Genomic DNA, 22,515 nt, shown 5'->3' with positions numbered 1-22,515 from the left:
ATTTGAATGTTTTTGAACTGCTAGGTTGGCAGAAGCTGGGGCTAACAGCGGGAGCTCACCCTGCTCTCTGGATTCGAACCTGCAACCTTTATGTCTGCAAGTTCACCAGCTCAGTGCTATAATATACTGCACCACTGGGGGCTCCGTTATATTATTATTATTATTATTATTATTATCAAATCTGCTTTGATAATCTGGATTATTCGGCCATGTGGAAGGGGGCTGAGAAGAATGTGTTTGTGGTGGTTCCTGCCTTTGCGCATGTCCCGAAGGGGTTCACAGTCAATGCCACCCCCCACAGGTTACACATTAAGCCCATCAGCATGGATTGGGTCCCTCCTTGTCCTCCCAAGAGCCAAGTGCCCAGGCAGATATTATGCAACCAGGCGGAGGAGGCCTCTCCCATGGACTTCCAGGCAAACCTGTTAAAGATTGACACCGGGCCTCTCAGTCAGCAGCACAGCTTTCCATTTGCATTTGCTTCCTTCCAGGGATAAGGTATGCTGTGATACGAGTGCCAGCTCACACATCGCCAACAAAGAGCCACAGGAATATACCCTCCGGCTTTTTCCTAGAGAGAAGTCGGGGCCTTTGTCTTCTCTTTCAGCGGCAAAAAGTCTTTTCTTTGGTGGATCCAGTCAGTTTATATTTCCAGTGAAGTGTTTGGTCACCAAACGACACCTTCCGGACTCCTCGCAACGTATAAAAAAGTGTGCAAGACTTTGTGAAATATCCCAGAAGACTTTTGTCGTTAACTATAACCCCCAAAGGTTTAATAAGAATGGAGATTGCAGCTTCTGTCATGTCCCTGCAAGCTAGAGCTGACAGATGGGAGCTCACCCGACTTGAGAACATACTGCAAGTCATTTCTGGTATGAAAGAATTGGCTGTCTACAGAGATGTCACCCAGGAGACAGCCGGATGTGTTAGCAGGGAGGCTTCTCTCATGTCATCTCAAGCTAGAGCTGACAGATGGGAGCTCACCTGACTTGAGGACATACTGCAAGTCACTTCTGGTGTGAAAGAATTGGCTGTCTACAGAGACGTCACCCAGGAGACAGCCGGATGTGTTAGCAGGGAGGCTTCTCTCATGTCATCTCAAGCTAGAGCTGACAGATGGGAGCTCACCTGACTTGAGGACATACTGCAAGTCACTTCTGGTGTGAAAGAATTGGCTGTCTACAGAGACGTCACCCAGGAGACAGCCGGATGTGTTAGCAGGGAGGCTTCTCTCATGTCATCTCAAGCTAGAGCTGACAGATGGGAGCTCACCCGACTTGAGAACATACTGCAAGTCACTTCTGGTGTAAAAGAATTGGCTGTCTACAGAAACGTCACCCAGGAGACACCTGGATATGTTAGCCAGAAGGCTTCTCTCATGTCACCCCAGGCTAGAGCTGACAGACAGGAGCTCACCCTGTCTCACGAACTCGAAGCGGCAACTTTCAGGTCAGCAACCCAACCTTCTGGTCAGCAGTTCGGCCAGCACGAGGGTTTAACCCATCGTGCCACCGTGGCTCCTAAAAAAGTGTCCAGAGCAACTTGTGAAACTGCAAGTCGCTTCTGGTGTAAGAGAATTGGCTGTCTGCAAGGATGTTGCCCAGGGGACACCCAGATGTGTTACCATCCTTCTCTCAAGTCCCCGCATGAGAAGCTGGAGCTGACAGATGGGAGCTCACCCGGCTCGCCAGATTCAAACCTCCAACCTCCCAGTCAGCAGTCTTGCCGGCACAAGGGTTCAAGCCATTATTCTATGGATACCGTGGGCTGCTAAAAAGAGAACGAAAATGGATCCTAGAGTAAATCGAACCCCTAGAAGCCAAGATAACAAAACGGAGGCTGTCGAGCTTTAGCCAGGTCATGAGAAGACACAACGGAGGGCACATCTACACTGTGAACATAATGCGCTTCAGTCCTGGCACACCGATGGTTTGAAAATCAACCTTCAACCGCTTTGTCCCACCTGTAATTCTCCTTTTCGCTCCCGGCCTCTAAACAAAGCAGGTGAAGAGAAGGAGCCAGGAATTCGGCCCTGAGTCTAACAAGCCCGGAGTGCATTTAAGTGGATTAAGTGCAATAACACAACCCAGGAGCCACAACTTCCGGCTCCTTTGGGTGAGACAATGGACTGCCAAAGGCACAGCCCTGGGCCACTGGCTGGGGGATTCCGGGATTTATAGTTGTCCCTACACTCTGGTTTCTCTTTGGCCATATCCGTGCTGCAGAATGTTAGCAGTTTTGCAACCACTTCTGTGGCCCACGAGGTCTCTTCAACTCTATGATTCTACGATTTCAAAGCTCTCTGCTTGGGCGCTAATGGCATGATTGTCAGCATAGAAAAATCTATATTCAATTCATTCGATCTCTACGAGGTTACAAGTGATGTTTTGAAGCTGCTTCACGCAATATATTTACATACTGTTGTGCATGAAACATGAATGTTTTGTGTTCATTGAACAAGAAGCAAAGGTGCCACTATCTCCATCGTCGTGTCGGAGTTTGTGGTCATCTTGGATTTCAGAATCCCGGATAAGGGACGCTCCTATGGGATCTCCAACATGCCAAGGTTTCGTTGTCAAGTTGAGTGACATCCCTGGTTTCTCTCCTCTGCTCTGGTCCAATGTGTCTCCAGTTGGACCACCATTCGAGGTCTCCTGAGCTTCGTAGCAGGTCCACTAGGACACTCCCAACATGGAGACTACGTCAAAAGAGTGTTGTTTGCCCTGAGTTCCTTCTCACCCTTCCAGCAAGTCCACAAGCTTGGATAACTTTGGGAAAACCTTGCCAGGAAAAGGCTTCAGCTCTGAAGAAAGAGAGCAAACACGGCTCCTTTCGGAACGACTTAAGGAAATAATCCATATTGTTCAGCCTCGGCCAAATCCTGAGCCTCCGCCTGGCACACGGCTGGGCCAAGAAGGCAGGCCTCCAACCACGTCTTGGTTTCTTCCCAAAGGAGCGGAGCTTAACCTCGCTTTCCTCGCACCCGTCTCTCTTGGAAAATCTCCGCCGCCCACTGGGACCCTGCCGAAAAGTGTATCTATGGTGTGGAAGGTGTGCTTGCTGCTTCCCCTGGTTTTCCACACCAACTGTGGCTCAAAAGGTGGTGGTAGAGAACAAATGTGGTGGAAATACAACTAATCAACAGATTATCTCAAACACATGGTAATATATTAAAGCCACTCGACAGCCTGCAGAAATTCCACACTTTGGAAAGAATGTGAAGCAGCCTCTGTGCGCAAGGGCCCCGTCGGACTCTTTTTCCTTCTCTCTGCCTTTGCAGCAGGAAATGTATCTGTCAGGTCAGATCATGGACTCGGTTTCTGGGATTTGTAATGTAGGGACCGTAAGCCAGAAAAATAGTAAACTATTGCCTATGTAATAAACTTTGCCTGTGCAAATGCCCCTCCCTTCCTGTGAGCTGGTGCCTTTCTCCAAAATGTTCCAAGACCAAAAGTTAGCTTAAAATCAACAAGTTAGGTCATTGGAATCACTTGTGCCAAAGTAGGCGGGGAAGGTGAGGAAGATCCTCAGCCACTGGTCAATTGTAGATAAGCCGAGATATAAAATTCTTTGTTTGCTACACACGTATTGCAATGGCCATTTGCATGGTACGGACCCACAAAATGGGTACCTACGGCTGTTTTGCTTTATCATCACCTGTGATAATAATAAAAGGCTTGTTTTATTGCTCTCCTGGAATTCTCTTCTTTACTTCCCCTCCGGGCTAGTCTCCAACAGTAAGATCTCAAATTGGCACAGTGGTTTGGTGGGCTCTACCTCTTTCCTATTCTGTATTGTATAAAACTATTTGCACTTTTCAGGCCCACTACCCTTTTTAGGAGCCAACCCAGGTTTTTATCAAAGTGTGTTTACTGTTTATTGGTATATGTGATTTTATTTGTTTATGATTTGTTTTTATTGCTGAGTTTTATATTGTTTGTTGCCTGGGCTTGGCCCCATGTAAGCCACCCCGAGTCCCCTTGGGGAGATGGGGCGGGGTATAAAAATAAAGTTATTATTATTATTATTATTATTATTATTATTATTATTTTCTCCGAGGCTTTGCTTAGGAACGTTGTAGTAGATCACAACCGGAACATGAGTCAACAGTGTGATGCAGCAGCTAAAAGCCCAATGTGATTCTAGGCTGCATCAATAGGAGTGTAGTCTCTAGATAGTTGTTTCTCAATTTGTGGGTCCCCAGATGTTTTTGGCCTACAACTCCCAGAAATCCCAGCTGTTAGGGTTTTTGGAAGTTGAAGGACAAAACATCTGGGGACCCACAGGTTGAGAACCACTGCTCCAGGTCTAAGGAAGTCATCATCCTGCTCTATTCTGCTTTGGTTGAACCTCTTTACCTGGAACAACCCACATTTAGCCTTGGAACCCACTGGGTGATCTTGGGCAAGTTGCACTCTCTCAGCCTCATGGGAAAGCACAGCACAGACCAAGCCTTAATTCTTAGTTTAATTATTATCATTATTATTATTATTATTATTGTTGTTGTTGTTGTTGTTGTTGTTGTTGTTCCTTGACAAAATTGAAGGAAAAGCTGATAAGAAGAAGACCTGGCTTTGGCTCACGAATGGGACCCTGAAGAAGGAGACAGAAGGCCTGATCCTTGCAGCCCAGGAGCAAGACATCAGAACAAAGGCCATTCAGGCCAAGATCGAAAAATCAGCTGATGACCCAAAATGCAGACTGTGCAAGGAAACCGACGAAACCATGGATCATATCCTCAGCTGCTGTAAGAAAATCGCACAGACAGACTACAAACAGAGGCACAACTCTGTGGCCCAAATGATTCATTGGAACTTATGCCTCAAGTGCCACCTCCCAGCAGCAAAGAACTGGTGGGATCACAAACCTGCAAAAATATTGGAAAATGAGCACGCAAAAATACTGTGGGACTTCCGAATCCAGACTGACAAAGTTCTGGAACACAACACACCAGACATCACAGTTGTGGAAAAGAAAAAGGTTTGGATCATTGATGTCGCCATCCCAGGTGACAGTCGCATTGACGAAAAACAACAGGAAAACTCAGCCGCTATCAGGACCTCAAGATTGAACTGCAAAGACTCTGGCAGAAACCAGTGCAGGTGGTCCCGGTGGTGATGGGCACACTGGGTGCCGTGCCAAAAGATCTCAGCCGGCATTTGGAAACAATAGACATTGACAAAATTACGATCTGCCAACTGCAAAAGGCCACCCTACTGGGATCTGCAGCATCATCCGAAAATACATCACACAGTCCTAGACACTTGGGAAGTGTTCGACTTGTGATTTTGTGATACGAAATCCAGCATGTCTGTCTTGTTTGCTGAGTCATAATAAAATAATAATAATAATAATAATAATAATAATAATAATAATAATAATAATAATAATAATAATAATAATATAGTTTGCAAGAGCTCAAATGCAAGGGGACTTTGGAGGACAAATCTGGTCATCCTCATGCATTGAAATGCTTTGTGGGATGAGTCCTGTTTGGAAACACGCCCCATGGCTTTCAGGATAAGGATTTCTTCGGTCGAGAATTCTCCCATGGTAAAATTCGGAGTGAACGGGAGAGGCTCCGAGGCCACATCTGCGGCCACCTGTCCGTTGCCTGGAATGCGGGGGATGTTTTCGCGCTCCGCTCAGCTGCTCTTATCACACTTCCGAAGCAGCACACAAGGAACAACATCGAAAACTGTGCAAAAGAAGGCACGGGTTCAACACTCGGACACTGGTTCGGTGAAAACAGACTAGTAACACCAGAGGACCAGATCCTTCCTAAGACTGGAACATTGCACTACTTGTAGCTCACCGGCATCTTTGTTTTGAAAAATAAACTATCGCTAGCATCCCTTCTTGACTATAATTGTTGTAAAAAGCACTAAATCCCCACAAACTCTTGCCTCTGGAGTCACAAAAGGAGCCTGCCGCTCTCTCCCGAGAAGCTTACAAGGGGAGGGATTGGAAAAGTCAGCTGAGCGAAGAGGAAGGCGGCTGTGCCAGGTCCGAACGGATCCAAACATGCCAGGTTGGTGCCTCGGCAGCCGGCAGCACGGAGCGGCTTGGCAGGCGGCGGGGCTGCTGCTCACACCGTCCTCAGCAGCCGCCCCGCCACACATTAATCCCACTTTCCACTTGGCTGGCCTCGGGGATGGAGCAACATGGAGGACGGCTCGCAGCAGCCATTTCCAAGCAAATATTTCGGCAAAACTCGGGTCTTGCCAGCAATGGGCAAAACGCTTTCTGGGAGAGCGACTCGCTTGCGGTTTTGCCCATTTCCCTCTGCCTTGTTACAATGGAATACATAAGACAGACGTACACAAACAAAGGCAAAGGCTTCTCCTTTCATTTCCAGCTCTGGTTCATTTCCAAGCTGAGGAGCCTGCGTTATCCATAGACACCTCCTGGTTGTGTGACGAGCATGACAGCAACGGGCCAAACGCTTTCTTGAAGAGCGACTCGCCTGCAGATTTTCCCATTTCCCCCCTGCCTTGTTATAATAAAACACAACGAGACAGACGTACACAAACAAAGGCAAAGGCTTCTCCTTTCATTTCCGGCTCTGGTTCATTTCCGAGCTGAGGAGCCTGTGTTATCCATAGACACCTCCTGGTTGTGTGACCAGCATGACAGCAATGGGCAAAATGCTTTCTTGGAGAGCGACTTACCTGTAGTTTTGCCCATTTCCCCCCGCCTTGTTACAATGAAACACAATGAGACAGACATACACAAAGGTAAAGGCTTCTCCTTTCATTTCCGGCTCTGGAGATGGTGCTCATTTCTGGCTCTTGAGGGAGAGACTCTTCTCCATTTCCAAGGCAAGGAGCCTGCGTTGTCACCTCCTGCTCGTGTGAAATTTCCATGCCTATGTTACTGCCCCGAGTTTCATTCCAGTTGCTTATAAAAATCAACTTTTCCCAGAAAACAGGGCCGCCTACATTCGACCAATCCTTTAACCATTTGGTTCCTAAATCAATGCATTGGAATCATTACGTTTATGGAGCAAATGATTAACTTCAATGCTGCTGATTTCTCGTGAAGATCCCTTCACAAGGAAACAGAATGGGAGAAAGTTGCATAATATCATGGTTTCCCTCGGGCAGCAACGTATCATGGGATGTCCCTGGGCAATCTTTGAGAGAAACATGGAAAGAAAGTAGACATTTGGAGAAGGACACCTTGACTTGGAGAACATGGTCCTCCTCAGAAGACCGAAGCCCTGGAAGAGATCCCAGGGAAGGAATACTTGCATAAGGCAGGGTGCAAGAGTTCTTTTGGGTGTAGAAATCTCCAAATCTCCCCTGGCAATATAGCTTGCTACTATTGTCGTTGGGGGGATTCTGGCCCTTTGTGTTGTTGGAGAGTATGTTCAACCTTCTCACGTAGTTCTAATCGACTAGTGGACCCATAGGACATATTTTTTATTATTTCTTACAAAAGCCACCCGGTTTGTTCCAAGAGTTTTATTAATTCATAATTTCAGCCCAGTCAGTAATCTTGAAAAACACAATAGAACAACACTTGCTTCACTTCCACAGAATGAATTTCGGTGGTCCACCTTGCTGCTGATTTCCTGGAACATGCACAACAATAATTCCAATATGCTGATGGACAAACAATGGGGATGTGGGGCTGTACAAGAATGGGTGCAATCCAGAAACAAACCAGGCCTTCCCACTGAAATCAACAGTCCTGATTTACTGGGTTGCTGTGAGTCTTTTGGGCTGTATGGCCAAGTTCTGGAAGCTTTTTCTCCTGACGTTTTGCCCACATCTGTGGCAGGCATCCTCATGACCAACTCAACATACTGCAGGGGTTAATGGAAATGGACTTTGATTTTGGGAGTTATAGTTCACCTACATCCAGAGGAACAGTGACCCCCACCCAACTGAACATACTGCAGAGGTTTAGGGGGATGGACCTTGATTTTGGGAGTTTTAGTTCACCCGTATCCAGAGAGCCCTGAACCCAGCTGACGTCCGATCTGGACCAAACTTGGCACACAGACCCAACATGGCCAACTGCAAATACTGTCAGGGTTTGGGAGTGATTGCCCTGGGAATCTGGGAGTTGTAGTTCACCCTTTTGTCACAAAGGACTTGGTGGCCACCATCTTTTTCCCCACGACCCCCTAGACTTCTGGACTCCAAGTTCCACCAGGATGATCCAGGGCTTAGATGGTTTCAACCTGAATGGCTGGGAATCGTAGTCCAAAAGGAAAACCCACATTTCCACTTTCTGGAAACGATCCAGAGTAGCGAGGAATAATGGGACACATCATTAGACAACATCTGGAGGGCTTCACCGTGAGGTGGGAATGTTGTTCCAGTTTCACGAAACACAGGTAGGAGTGACTTTCAGCACAACTAGTGGAAATAAATAAGATGCGGAAGAGACACCAAGCTTGAAAATGGCACAATTAATGCGGAGTCGGGTAGCGGGTGACGGACACTGTCGAGTGCTCCCAACAGTGTCCGAGTGCCACTTCCACCCAGATCTCCACCAGTATCTACCCCTTTGGACACCCAGCACACCTGACGTGAAAACTTGGAAAACATACACAAAACGTGACCCTCTCTCAATGGTGTCGTAAAGCTATGGAACGGCACATGGGTGGAGATTCAAGTGCAGACACTTTAACGCAAAGGAGTGGGGCTGGGGCTCTTAAACGGTGAGGGAGATGAAGCTGTTGTATCTCTGGATGTTCCTCTTGAGGATCTCCGAGCAGGGGCCCAGGACCCGCTCAAAGCGCGGGCGGTCCAGCTTGACGCACTTCAGGGGCCCTCGGGCCACCACCGTGGCAGCCCGGGGCCGGTTGAGCAGGAGGGCGATTTCACCTGCAAGAAGAAAGAGACACGTGTCCGTCACACCTCCCGGGATGACAACCCTCATGGGCTTCCTCCTCCGTGGTGTCTTCCATCCTTTCCCCAGTTGTCTCTCTTTGAGCTCGTTTTGGACCACAACTCTTTGATTCTTGGAGTTGTGGGTCAAAAGGGTTCTCTGTGATCTTTGTCACCTGACATCCTAATCTCCAAAGGCTCTTCTCCTTGCCCTTACATCCAACTTGATGTTTTTCCAGCCTTCCCTCATGCTAAGTCGTGTATTATGTTGTGTTTCATTCCTGACCCTAAGGCTGGTCCATAGTCTAGGTAGGTAAATGCTCCAGGAGAAGTTCTGGGAGAGGAGAAAACACACATCAAATGCCACGCGTTTCACGGTTATGAAAACAGTGGTGAAGAATCCTTACCCTTCTAGATGTTTGGGGACATTGATCCTGGAAGTCCCACCTAGCGTGGCAAGGTGTCCGTGGCCTTCTATCACCACCAGCCAGGTTTGATGGCATCTTTGGGAGCATTAAGAACCAGGCTGTGGTGCAGATGGTTAATAATACAGAGAAGGGATACCCGAAATGAAAAGGCAAGAGGCCACTATAACCAAAAATGTAATCTAATAATATAAACTATAAGACAGTATTTCCTATATATGCTACTAGCTGTGCCCAGCCACGCGTTGCTGTGGCGAAGTCTGGTGGTCTGGGAAATAAAGTATTGATGAATTGGTGGTAGTTAAGGTAAAGAGTAAAGGTTTTACCTTACATTAAGTCCATTATAAATGGGTTATATAGCTGTGTGGAAGGGCCTTGAGTCTACACTACCATATTATCTAGTTAAAATCGATAATCAGTATTTTATAGGCAGTGTGGAAGTGGCCTAAGTGAGGCCTAACTCTGCCTGTCCCCTGGGCTGAGTGGGTTGCTAGGAGACCAAGTGGGCAGAGCTTAGCCTTCTAACTGGCAGCAATTGGATAAAAACAATTATTCCTCTCCCTCTAATTAGGACTTTAATTTTTCTTTTCTTTTTGTTGTATGAACATAGAGGCATGGATGAGGGGTTGTGCTGCCAAGTTTAGTGTTTCTGGGATGTGTCGTTTTGTTATTTTGTCCTAGGCCGAAATTTCATTACCCTTTTATATAGATAGATTGTCATAGAACATTCAATGTACAAACAAGGATGATAGAGATTCAAAATATACTAAATGGTTCCAAAAACAGTCTCTAAACCAAAATATAATCAATGTGTTACAAACACACATACATTCATTCATATCTCTTATAAGCAGATCTCTTATATTAAGGGTTTATGAGTCCAATGACAACCAGAGTTCATGCTTCACATGGAGGACTGTGTAAATCACTAATTGTAAGTCCAAATCTATATATCCAAGTTAATGAATCCTTATTTTCAAATCCAATGTTTTAAACAAATCCAAGTTAATGAAGTTAATGTTCTATGACAATAGCATATATAGGAAATACTGTCTTATAGTTTATATTATTAGATTATATTTTTGGTTATAGTGCCCTCTTGCCTTTTCAGCTGGTTAGTAGCCATCTGCAATAAATCACTATCGACTGAGAGGTCATGAGTTCGAAGCCAGCCTGGGCCGGAGTGAGCTCCCAACCATTAATAGCCTAGCTTGCTGTTGACCTATGCGGCTCAAACGACACTTGCATCTGTCGAGTAGAAAATGTAGGTACCGCTTTATGGGGGGAGGCTAATTTAACTAATCTATGACACCATAAAAAAACTTCCAGCAGTGTGCGGCAGAATGAGGAAGTACTCCATCAAGGACAGCTAAACAAATGGAAGCTCACCAAAATAATCGGATGGTCCAAGCCGCCCGACTTCCACATACTCCTCCTTATCAGATCGACGCTGAAGGACAGATGCCGTGCCCTGGAAAAGATGGACAGAAAGGTCTTGGTTACGTCGGTGTTTCAAATACTATATTGGAAAAAATGGAAATTATGAGAAGACAACATAGGCTATACAAGACTTCTAATGCAGAAATTCCTCAGTTCAGTCCCAGGCATGAATATGAGTTGAAAAGAGTAGAGTAAACAACCTTACATTCTGGAGAACCACAGGAAATAATACAAATGCAGATGGAGAAAAAAGTGGAACGTTGTAAGAGAACGCTTTTCTTTTCTGTCTGGCGATTCACATGCTTGGAAGACGGTGCCATTTGGGCTGCCATGTGCCGGGCAACGAATGCCTACGGTTCTGAGTGCGAATAATCCCTCCGAGAAGCTGGAGCCTCCCTGGTTTCCCTGGCATGTTGCCATGGCAATTGAAGTGGCATCAGAGTGCTACAAATTTGTTGTGTGAACACTCCCCATCCGATGCTTGTCCCGTTTCCTCCTTGGAGTTATAAAGCCCACTCTTTGCACAGAATAGCCGTGGGCTGGCGAATGTCGGCGGGCACGGAAAGCGCCCCAAAGGCAACGGCAGGCCCGGCTCATCCCTCGCCGTCACCTGTCCTCCTTCTGTCAGGAAATAAGTCTGGAAAATAAGATGACAAAGCAGCCACTCGCCCCAGGGACTCTCGGGCAGGGAGACCCGTCAGCATGTCCAAGCAGGCCGAAGGAAGGAGCCGGTGACAGAAGACGGATCGGCAAAGGAACCTTTGGAAGGCGCGATAAGATCTGTCTCTCTCTTCTCTTTGGTCTCAGCGGATGAGATATATAACCCCTTGTTATGGGGCAAAGGAGGAGGAATTGGGGCCGACCTGGGCTTTCTGATTCATCTCTGCATGGCATCCAAAAGAAGGAAATCGGTGACATGTCCAAAGAGTCCATGCAATGGAGTGGTTCAGAGTCTTTGTGCGGCACATATACTGCCAAAGCTATTCCTCTGAAAGCTACTGCTATAGGGCAGTGGTTTTCAACCTGAGGTTCCCAGGTCTTTTTGGCCGACAACTCCCAGAAATCCCAGCCAGTTAGTTGTACTCATTCAAGTCCATAAGTCATACTTTTCTAACTGAAGTCCAAATAGCACTGAGGTGTGATGCAAACATGCATCTACCTCCACTGAGGTGTAAAGCAGATATCTGGGAGTTGAAGCCCAAAAACATCTGGGGAGCCCAGGTTGAGAACCATTGCTATAGGATGGATGGATGGATGGATGGATGGATGGATGGATGTACAGGCCAGCGTGGTGCGTCAGACTACAACTCTGGAGGACAAGGTTTGAATCCTCCATTGGCCATGGAAACCTATCTTGGGCTAGTCAAACTCCCGTTGAACAAAATTTGCCAACTCGGTGATAGGGTCACCAAAAGTTACAAATGACTTGAAGGCATCCAACAACCACGTGTATCTATGAATTTAGTGTGAGTCTCCTAAGCTGCAAGCAGTTCATAGTCCCTCAAGACAGTTGGTGTTTTGGACTTCAACTCCCACAATTCCTGGGTCTTCCTCTTTTGGTTAGATAGAGATCTTCCAGGAGAGCTTCAGTTGTGTAGGAAGACTATGGGAAAACGGTGCGATCCCTTCCAACTCTAAAACTTGAGATGTTCTGCTCCAGCCATGTCTTCTGGGGAAAAGGTGGAGAAACGTCTCACCTCCTTGAGATACGTATCGGAAAGGCAAACCAAACCCAAGCTCAACTTGGCAACCAAGAGCAATGCCAGCTCCAGGGAATACGGAATATCCCCTTCCATTCATGCAATTTGAAACAATCTCAACGAGGAGAGGAACGGGTCCCTCGCAGACCACAAAGCGAGCCTCCGATATCTATCCAGACAACAGGAAGCAGATGCAAGAGCAGATTATCTTGGGCTACTTCTCGCGGTGCTCGGCTACTGCTTCCTGGAGCGCGTTCGGTGGGTGACCTTCTGGAAACAGGCTCCTCTCCAGGATACAAATGGAAAGGATGCTCGTGATTCATCATCAACTCCAACTCCAGGTTTTTTGTTTTTTAAATTTGTGAACAATCTCTTAAAATCTTCCGTCTTGACTAATCCATATTACCCTCTCTGTGGAGGATGCAGAGGACAGTTGTAGAAACACTGATAAGGCCGCCAACTTTTCATCTTCGCCTCCGCGTGAAACACAAACATTGAAATTTCCAGAATTATCTTACTGCCCTGAGTTTGTGATATGAGTCAAGCTTTCCCAGAAAATAGCCCCCCCCCCCTGCATTCCACCAATCTTTTAACCACTTGATTTCTAAATAAATGCATTGGAATCATTAAGATTACTGCGAACATTCAGGAAACACTGTGCAAACACCAAGCACAAAGTAGCTGCGCGGAATAACATCTTGTGGCAACTTACTAATAGCGCATGGGGTGCAGAACCAAAATGAGTAAGAACATCATCCCTGGCCTTGTCTTATTCACCATGCCCGGCCTCATGCACAGAAGAAGAACAGTTTCAAGCTGCAGACAATGCAGTCACTGTTGCCTGTTTTCAGTCTAAAACTAATTAGCTGCTTGTGATATTTGGAGTAGAACAACTTCTTTCAAAGTACCATATATGCCGAGTATAAGCTGAGTTTTTCAACCCTTTTTTTAGGACTGAAAAAGACCCCCTCCGCTTATATTCAGGTGAGGGTCCTGGTTGGCTTATATTCAGGTCGGCTTATACTCAAGTACCGTATATACTCGAGTATAAGCCGACCCGAATATAAGCCGAGGCACCTAATTTTACCACAAAAAACTGGGAAAACATTGACTCCAGTATAAGCCGAGAGTGGTCACTCCTGACATGAAAAAAATATTACATTTATTATTTTACTCTATTTTTAAGCACATAAGCACATTTACATTGAAGAAGACGAGAATAATGATTTAATCAGAGTTGGACAGTCAAATATTTAACTACAGTTTTATGTAATATTCAAAAACATTTAACCTACTGATGCCTCAATTAATGTAATTTTATTGGTATCTGTTTTTATTTCTGAAATTTACCACTCTCGGCTTATACTGGAGTCAATGTTTTCCCAATTTTGGGGGGATAAAATTAGGTGCCTCGGCTTACATTCGGGTCGGCTTATATTTATTTTATTTATTTATTTACATCATTTATACTTGCGTATATAGGTAAGGATTGCACAGTTAAACAGGTAACAACACTTTCAAGCCAGGGACAGAATATTTTTCAAATGTGGTTACATAGGGAACCCTGAAAGCGGGCCATGGGCTGGAGGTCTCGTGGCTTCCAGAGTTTCCCATGTGAGCCTAAGAAGATTCACAGCCTCCTCTTGACATTTCATGAGCTCCAACCAGCCGGACTGCCTGATGGCCGGAGAATTTGAGAAGGAGGTCAGCGCAAGGCCCGAGAAGGTCAGTCTCCCAATCTCCCGCCCGCCTCTCTCTTCCCAAGGAACAATGTCACTGGACCTCTCTCTCCTCCTTCCCATAAATGTGGGCATCGCGTTGCAAGAACAACAGGAGCCGGTGACCTAAAAACAGCTCGGCTTGGCCACCTCTCCGGTGCCCTCCTTCCCGGCCCTTCGCCCACCTGTTTGCCTCTTCCCGGCAAAGCCGCTCCGCTTGGGACGCGGAGGGTTTACTCATGGGTCTCAGATGCCCCCGCGAAATATATTTTACAGCTTATTTATGGCGCCATAATTTAGGATATTAAAAACCCATTGAAATTTACAGCCCATGAACTTGCATCCCTTTCTGAAGGTAATGAGGTTTTTAAGGTTGGGGAGGGAGTCAAATAATACTATGGTGGGCAAGATATAGTTAATTCTGGATGGTGGAATGGAGCCAACATGTCACAAAGAGTAGACAGACGTCGATGTGCCCAAAAACTGCACTCTCTCTGCGTATCAGTGAAGCGGTGCAATGCTTTCTGGTGTGGATCCCATAGAGTTACGTCTTCTGCAACCTACAATACATGCACCTCCTATCCATTGGTAAAAGCATAATGAAGAAAAGGATGCAGGGAAAAATACTCTTCTGAGTTGGGTTGCTGTGAGTCTTTTGGGCTGTATGGCCATGTTCCAGAAGTTTTCTCTCCTGACGTTTTGCCCACATCTCTGGCAGGAAGACATAGTCAAAGTCCTCCTGACAGATCATAGAATCATAGAATAGTAGAGTTGGAAGAGACCTCATGGGCCATCCAGTCCAACCCCATTCTGCCAAGAAGCAGGAAATCGCATTCAAAGCACCCCCGACAGATGGCCATCCAGACTCAGTTTGAAAGCCTCCAGAGAAGCAGATTCTACTGGACTCCCAGGCAGTCTATCTCCACTAGCATTGGAAGGGATCCCCAAGGGGCATCTAGTCCAACTCCCTTCAATCAGGCAGGAAGACACAGTCAAAACCCTCCCGACAGATGGCCATCCAAACTCAGTTTGAAAGCCTCCAGAGAAGGAGACTCCACTGACTCCTAGGAAGTCTATCTACACTTGAGTTGGAAGGGATCCCCAAAGGGCATCTAGTCCAACCTCTTTCAGCCAGGCAGGGAGACACAGTCAAAACCCTCCCGACAGACAGCCATCCAATCTCAGTTCAAAAGCCTCCAGAGAAGGAGACTCCACTGGACTCCTAGGAAGTCTATCTACACTTGAGTTGGAAGGGATCCCCAAAGGGCATCTAGTCCAACCTCTTTCAGCCAGGCAGGAAGACACAGTCAAAGCCCTCCCGACAGAGAGCCACCCAGCCTCCATTTAGAAACATCCCAAGCCAGCTGCAAGCCACTGAGGGTATGGGTTGCCCAATGGATAGCCCACATCTCTTTCTCCGTTACGGCACCGACGGATCCAAAGAACTACCAAACAGCGTGGAACAGTGTCCCAAAAACCGTAAATAAGATCCCGCCACTGTTTCGTTTGAGCCAAACAAGAGCCTGATCCAAGGCCAGTTCAATCCAAGTCATGTCAAAGTCAATGGAAACTCTTGTTGGCTTCCACGGTTTTTGGGCAGAACCCCAAAAGAGCAAAAAAATACTTTTGTTGAATATTTCTCATCCTCTTCTCTTTGGATATGTGCTTGCTAATTTTACCAGAAAGTGACTGACACCGTGCCCCATGGTCACGATGAGCTCGAATTAAGGGGGTTCCTGGGCTGAAGAACTCCTGAAATTACAATTTCGGAAACACGGCCGGCCTAATCACTCCGGCAGACGCACCGAAGTTCAACCCAACCTCAAGGTGATGTTTTGCAAGCCCAGAAAACAATCTGAAGGCAGGGCAGATGGTTTTGATTTAAACTCTCCACCAGTGCAATTGCAAGCAACTTTGGTTCAATTCCGCCAGACTTTTGCTCTCATGCCTGTTATAATGATTACTCCCCTTTGGAACCGGGGATTGCAGAGACGGGCTTCGGATTTGCATTTCAAAAGCCATCGACTGACTTGACTCTCTTTTTTGCCTTGGTCCTCGAAGATTGATGGGGCAATAAGGCCATGAAAGAAGCGTTTCTCAGTCTGGGGAGACACCAGCCTCCAAGCAACAGGAAGGCCGGGGAACTTCTTCACCAAATCCTAATTTATGGCAGAGCCGAATAATAGCCACAGGCTGCCTTTGGGGAGGAGTGACCGTCCAGGCAGGATCCGAGCCAAAGGCTTCTGATGCCGGCGGAGGCCCTTAGGACGCCCAGGAATCCGGCCGGAGTGAGTCATTCGGCAGCTCCAGAAAAGAAAGCAGGACGGAAAAGAAAAGCCTGGGACTGAAGGAGACTGGACTTTTTCAACATCTGCCAGGAGTCAGCATTGCAAGGACACTGGATTTCCCCCCATTGCAAGAGTTCTTGAAAACATGTTGTCAGAGGCTTTCATGGCCGGAATCACTGTGAATTTCTGGCCAAGTTCCAGAAGCACTCTCTCCTGACATTTCGCCCACATCCATAGCAGGCATCCTCAGAAGATGTGAAACTAGGCAAGTGGGGATTATAGATCTCAATAGTGGGAGAAAGAACTCTCGTCTGTTGGAGGCAAGTGTGAATGTTGCAATTGGACACCCTGACACAACTTGCACTTTTGGCCCAGCTCCTTTTGGAGCCAACCCAAGATTTTATCACTATATTTACTGTATGCGACCTTATTTGTTTTATGATTTGTTTTATTGTTGATTGAGTTGTTTTATTGCTATGTTTTTATATTGCTTGATGTCTGGGCTTAGCCCCATGTAAGCCGCCCTGAGTCCCTTCGGGGAGATGGGATCGGGTATAAAATAAAATTATTATTATTATTATTATTATTATTATTATTATTATTATTATTATTATTATATTGATTAGCATTGAATAGCCTTGCAGCTTCTCCTCATTACTTGACATTAGCTCAGGGCTCCTCTCATCCCAAATTGACCTCAAACGAATCTGTGGCATTTTATCTATGCATCTGAGTTCGCTACTTATAATGTGCACTTTGCTAATCTACCATGACAACCTCACTGTTTTTCATTCTATGTTATTCATTTTTTTTGTTAATGTTTAAATATTATAATTGGTGTATGTTATTGTTTATTGATGTACTGTACATTGTTTTGTATCTGATATTTATGTGAGCCGCCCCGAGTCCCCTCCGGGGAGATGGTGGTGGGATATAAATAAACAATATTATTATTATTATTATTATTATTATTATTATTATTATTATTATTATTCAAAGCCTGGCTGCTTCTTGCCTTGGGGAATCCTTTGTTGGGAGGTCACTCGGCTTCTTGGTTGCTGAAGTAAGTTTGAGAAACTGGGCCTGAAGACAATAGTAGCTACTAGGCATGTGCAAAAAAATCGGAAGAGTCGGAATTCGTAATAAAATCGGAAGTTTTGTAAGTGGAAAGCCATATCCAAAGTGTTCGTTTGGGCCGTACTAAATATTTAAGAATCAAAACTGAAACGTTCTGAAATTTGGTGGGATAACAGAGGTCAATGTGTCCTAACATTGTAGCAAGTTTCACCCTGATAACTTTAAAAATGTGGGAGATAGGAGCCCCTGAAGTTTCCCCAATTTGAGTAATTATGCGCATGCGCAATTACTATAACTAGATACTGTAGTAATAAAATTCCGTTACTCTCGTTTTAGTAATGAACTTTCCACTAAGTATACTTTAGAAACACTTTAGAAACAAAGCATGAGTGCCCCAATGTTTTGTAATGACTCTTTTGAACCATTTTTAGTATCTCGCACATCTCTAGTAGCTATGTATTTGTACCTACAACCTTAGCCAATAAGTCACCTATGGCTTTGGAGGGGGATCCTTGGGACAACATGAAATACTTGTTTAGGGAATACTTCCAAGTTGTGATCCACCTGTATGACAAGGAGAACCCACCACCATCCCGGGCTGGTTAGCAGCCAGTTGCAACAAATCAGACTGATCAAGAGGTCATGAGTTCGAGACCTGCCCGTGCCTACATCTCGTCTCTGTCTCTGTTCTATGTTATATGGCATTGAATGTTTGCCTTTATGTGTGCAATGTGATCCGCCCTGAGTTTCCTTCGAGGTGATAAGAGCGGAATAAAAATGCTTATAAATCCCAACAAGTTGAGCTGGCAAAAAAAAAAAAAGATTAGTTCCGAGGCATGCAATATCTGAGTATCGATATTCAGGTATCAGCCAAAATAGCATCACCTGTAAGGCGGACCAAAAGGAGCCACAACCAGCTTTTGTGAGAAAACAACTGCATTTGCAAGGGCCCTGACGCAGACCTTTCCGTGCCAAGTTGGGTGGCCCGTGGCCAAGAAAGGCTGTTTTCCTCCCTCGGAGATGCCAGTGAACAAAGCCATACAAGTTGCAGAAGAGAGGCAGGGAGGGGCGAATGGGGGGGGGAGATGTAGCATTTCAAAGATTCCTCCTCTCGACAAAGCCCCGCTTTCTCCGAAGCCAGGAAATGTCCACTGAGTCAACATTAAAAAGTGTCTCCATAATAGCTTATTCATCGGCTCCTCATACTTGGAGCTGACCTTAGCGGTGACCGTGTTTGGAGCCCAGACCAAAAGGCCACCCGCTACAGAGGCGAGAAAGGGAAGGAAGAGAAAGACCAGACAAGACATCGGCAGTGTGTCCAGGCCCCACCCCACCCGCCCCGAATGCCTTCGGAGGGGAATCATCACCTCAAGCCAACAGTGTTGTGCTATGGTTGGGTCACTCCCACTGCCACCTGCTCCTCTGTGGAAACATTCACTAGATAGGAAAGCGTGTGGATGTGTGAGAAAGAGAGGCAGGGTGGGGAAGATCGTGGAAGAATAGAGGGATTGTTGTCTGGACCGGGGGCCGAAGGAGATCAGGAGAGAGCGTGTCACCAGAAGCAAACCAATACGCAAACATCTGGCCATTTCCAGCGGGGCGGGATCTCATCATTTGAACTTGATCCAATTTCTCTGGACTTTTCTGAGCCGAGGCTGGATGACCATCTCTCAAGAATGCGATGGTTGTGTCTTCCAGCATGAGAGAAAGGGGTTGGGATGGATAACCCTTGGGGTCTTCTCCAACTCCATGAGGAGGTCTACTTATTTATTTATTTATTTGCAGTATTTATATTCCGCCCTTCTTTCTCACCCGGAAGGGGACTCAGGGCGGATCACATTGCACACATAAGGCAAACATTCAATGCCGCAACATAGAACGGAGACAAAGACAACCTCAGGCTCCGAGCTGGCCTCGAACTCATGACCTCTTGGTCAGAGTGATTTGTTGCAGCTGACTGCTAACCAGCCTGCGCCACAGCCCGGCCTTCTTCTTCTGAGTTGGTGTTCAGTTAATCACTAACCATGCTGTGTTTCCTGAAGAGATTATCAGGCGGTGATAGCAAAGTGGACCTAAGATGGTCTGGCTCCAGGACGTCTTTCAGAAAATGTTTATTTAGATCTTTTCAGCCTGGGACAACCAACCTACCATCCGTCTCTGTGCATTTTCTGTGGGTTCAAATGCCGAGCAGAGCAGCTCAGAGCCTGAACATGAATATCTCTTCATCCCTCTTCTTTTTCATTCTCTCATCTTGCAAAACCTTGGAAATCAGAAGCGCCTGCGATACTTTCCTAAGTCTGATTCTTCAATGAATGTTGACATATCTGGCCGCCAACTGCCTGCCGAGCACGGGCTGTGCTGAGGGTTGTACTTTCCTAACTGATGGGTGTCACATTGTGTTTTGAACTGTCACTTTGATTTCATCCTGGTTTAATACCATTTTGCTCTGTGCCTTAGTGCCGTCTTCTGTGCCGTCCACTCTGGGAGAAAGTGTTGGGATATCAAGTAAACAAACCAATAATAAAGGCCATCCTTTTTCTTTCCACCCAAAGCAATGACAGGCATGGCCATATTTATATCATAGTAGAGGATGGGGGGACAATGCAGAGTTCCTGTACATTTTACTATGCTGTGATTTTTTTTTTAATTCTCATCACTCAGGGGCCAAAAGACAGCTTAGCATGGATGCAGAAATTATCCTGTTCCAAAAATAAAACACAAGAATATGAGGAAAGCACTACTAACCACATAGTCAAGCACAACCTGAATCTGTTTGGCCAGAGGATCTAGGTCTATATTTCCATATAATCCAGATTATCTAAGCAGATAATCAAACTGCTAGGTTAGCAGAAGCTGGGGCTAACAATGGCAGCTCACCCTGTCTGCAGATTCGAATTGTCAACCTTCTGGGTGGCTGTGAACTTTTTGGGCTGCCTGGCCATGCTCCAGAAGCATTTTTGTTTTTTTAACATGCATCTCTAAACCTGCCTTTCGATGTTCTTTTTTGGTCTTTCTCCAGTAATCGTTCCAAGCCTTTGCTATTTCCTGCTAATAGCACAGTGTCATCTGCGTATGTTAAATAGTTGACATCCTTCCACATAAGGTCCTATAAAACTCCAGGCCTCAGTTTCCAGTTTTGACTTTGTCCCTGATCTTCTCTTGCTGTTTCAGAATTTGGCCTCTGCCTGGTTGAGCAGGATGCTGACTTTTGGCCACACAGTCGCAATCCCTATTGTCATGCAAAGTCTTTCCAGGTGGCACCGTCTTGAATGGGCCATTGAGAGCCCATTTGCTTCTCAAAAGACCTGATCTCGATTGATTGGGAGGGAAAATGCTGGAATGGGTGGGATGATCAAGAGACAGCCGTCTCCATTCTGTTCTTGTCAGAGATGATCGCTATGGGAATGTCATAATATGTGTTGTCGAAGGCTTTCATGGCCGGGATCACAGGGTTGTTGTATGTCTTTCGGGCTGTGTGGCCATGTTCCAGAAGTATTCTCTCCTGACGTTTTGCCCACATCTATGGCAGGCATCCTCAGAGGTTGTGAGGTATAATGTCATAATAGATACCAGCAGGACAAAAGTTACCAATTTACAATGGGGCAGAAATAGTCAACGTTTTCTGTTTTCTATCATTACACCATTAAGCTGTATTGCTGGCATTTCAGAGATTGGCTGGTGACTGCTGGTTTTCTCAATGTTCAATGAGAGGCAGAGCATTTTGTATGTTTCTGCAAAGGTGCTTAGAGTGGCTTGTAGGTCTTCTTCTGAATGCGCACAGACTACGTTATCATCGGCATATTGCAGTTCTATAGCAGATGTTGTTGTGACCTTGGTTTTGGCTTTGTTAAATAGCTTACCATCTTGAATTAACAGAAAAAAGAATACCCTGTGCTATAGACAACACAAGGCAAAGCACCAATTAAAATATATCACAAAATCTTAGCGTTAGAAGAGACCACAAGGGCTATCCAGTCCATTGAACTTTCCTATGGCTCTTGTTCTGAGATGATTGACACCACTTTGCGGCAAAGAGAGACACAAGCCCAACGCCGAGCTCTTTAAGCCAAGCACCTTTACAAACCAGAGCAAAAGAACGCTTCCTTTTGATGAAAACCTGAAAGGCGAATCCTCTCGAGTGTTGTGTACGGAGCAGCAGTAGTTTACGATACGGCTGCAAATTTGTTTTTTTGGATCCGTGCATCTGCTCGGCGGTTGCCTTGCCAGGATCTCATTCCTGACGGCAACAAGCGTTGCGCGGCGGCGCTTAAGGTTTGGCACCGGCTGCCAGGAATCTCCAACGGGATAATTCCATGACCTTGGAAACCCAGCAGATGCGTTCCACATCTGCCCGGGCTGGGAAAGCGAGAGGGAGGCTGCTGCGGGTGTGTGAAAAGCGGGGTGGGAAACCACAGGCACCGGGAAAGCAATGTCGGTTCAGCCAACAGTTTTCACAGATCAAATCCCACTCTCCTGGGATTCACAGCGCTCTTAGGATGGGAACTATAACTCCCAGTGTTCAAGGTCAATTCCACCGCACCTCCGCCAGAATGCAAAGTTGGCCAGGTTGGGTATGCATGCCAAGTTTGGTCCAGATCCATTGTTGGTTGGGTTCACGGTGCTCTCTGGATGCGGATAAACTATAAGTCCCAAAATCAAGGTCAACCCACCCCCCCATCCCCAAACCACACCAGTAATCAAAGTTGGCCATGTTGGGAATGCATGCTAAGTTTGATCCAGATCCATTGTTGGTTGGGTTGACAGTACTCTCTGGATGTAGGTGAACTATAACTCCCAAACTTCAAGGTTAATTCCTTCCAAACCCCACTAGTATTCAAAGTTGGTCATGTTGGGTATGCATTCCCCCCAAATCCCTTCAGGAATCTAATGTCGGCATATCAGTTCTGTGTGCCAAGTATGGTCCAGATCCATCTCTGGTTGGGTTGACACTAGTACTCTCCGGATGTGGGTAAACTATAACTTCCAAACAGCAAGATTATTTCCCTCCAAACCCCGCTAGTATT

At 46.1% G+C, this 22,515-nt stretch overlaps 1 protein-coding gene across 2 annotated transcripts in view; it reads right to left on the bottom strand.

Annotated features, from left to right (window-relative positions):
- Positions 1 to 7,450: 7,450 nt before the first annotated feature.
- Positions 7,451 to 22,515, bottom strand: part of prkar1b (protein kinase cAMP-dependent type I regulatory subunit beta) — a 57,835-nt gene continuing 42,770 nt past the window's right edge. For both annotated transcript variants that reach the window (XM_003226512.4, XM_062964461.1), the window contains exons 10-11: positions 10,658 to 10,739; positions 7,451 to 8,840 (exon numbers count right to left, since the gene is read on the bottom strand). In XM_003226512.4, coding sequence (XP_003226560.1) covers positions 8,668 to 8,840; positions 10,658 to 10,739 — 255 coding nt within the window. In that variant the 3' untranslated portion in view covers positions 7,451 to 8,667. The remainder of the gene's footprint in view (positions 8,841 to 10,657; positions 10,740 to 22,515) is intronic.

The sequence above is a fragment of the Anolis carolinensis genome, unplaced genomic scaffold, assembly GCF_035594765.1.
Source record: "Anolis carolinensis isolate JA03-04 unplaced genomic scaffold, rAnoCar3.1.pri scaffold_13, whole genome shotgun sequence".
Classification (NCBI taxonomy): domain Eukaryota; kingdom Metazoa; phylum Chordata; class Lepidosauria; order Squamata; family Dactyloidae; genus Anolis; species Anolis carolinensis.
Note: the sequence above shows the minus strand (reverse complement) of the source record. Positions and strands in the feature narration are given on the sequence as shown.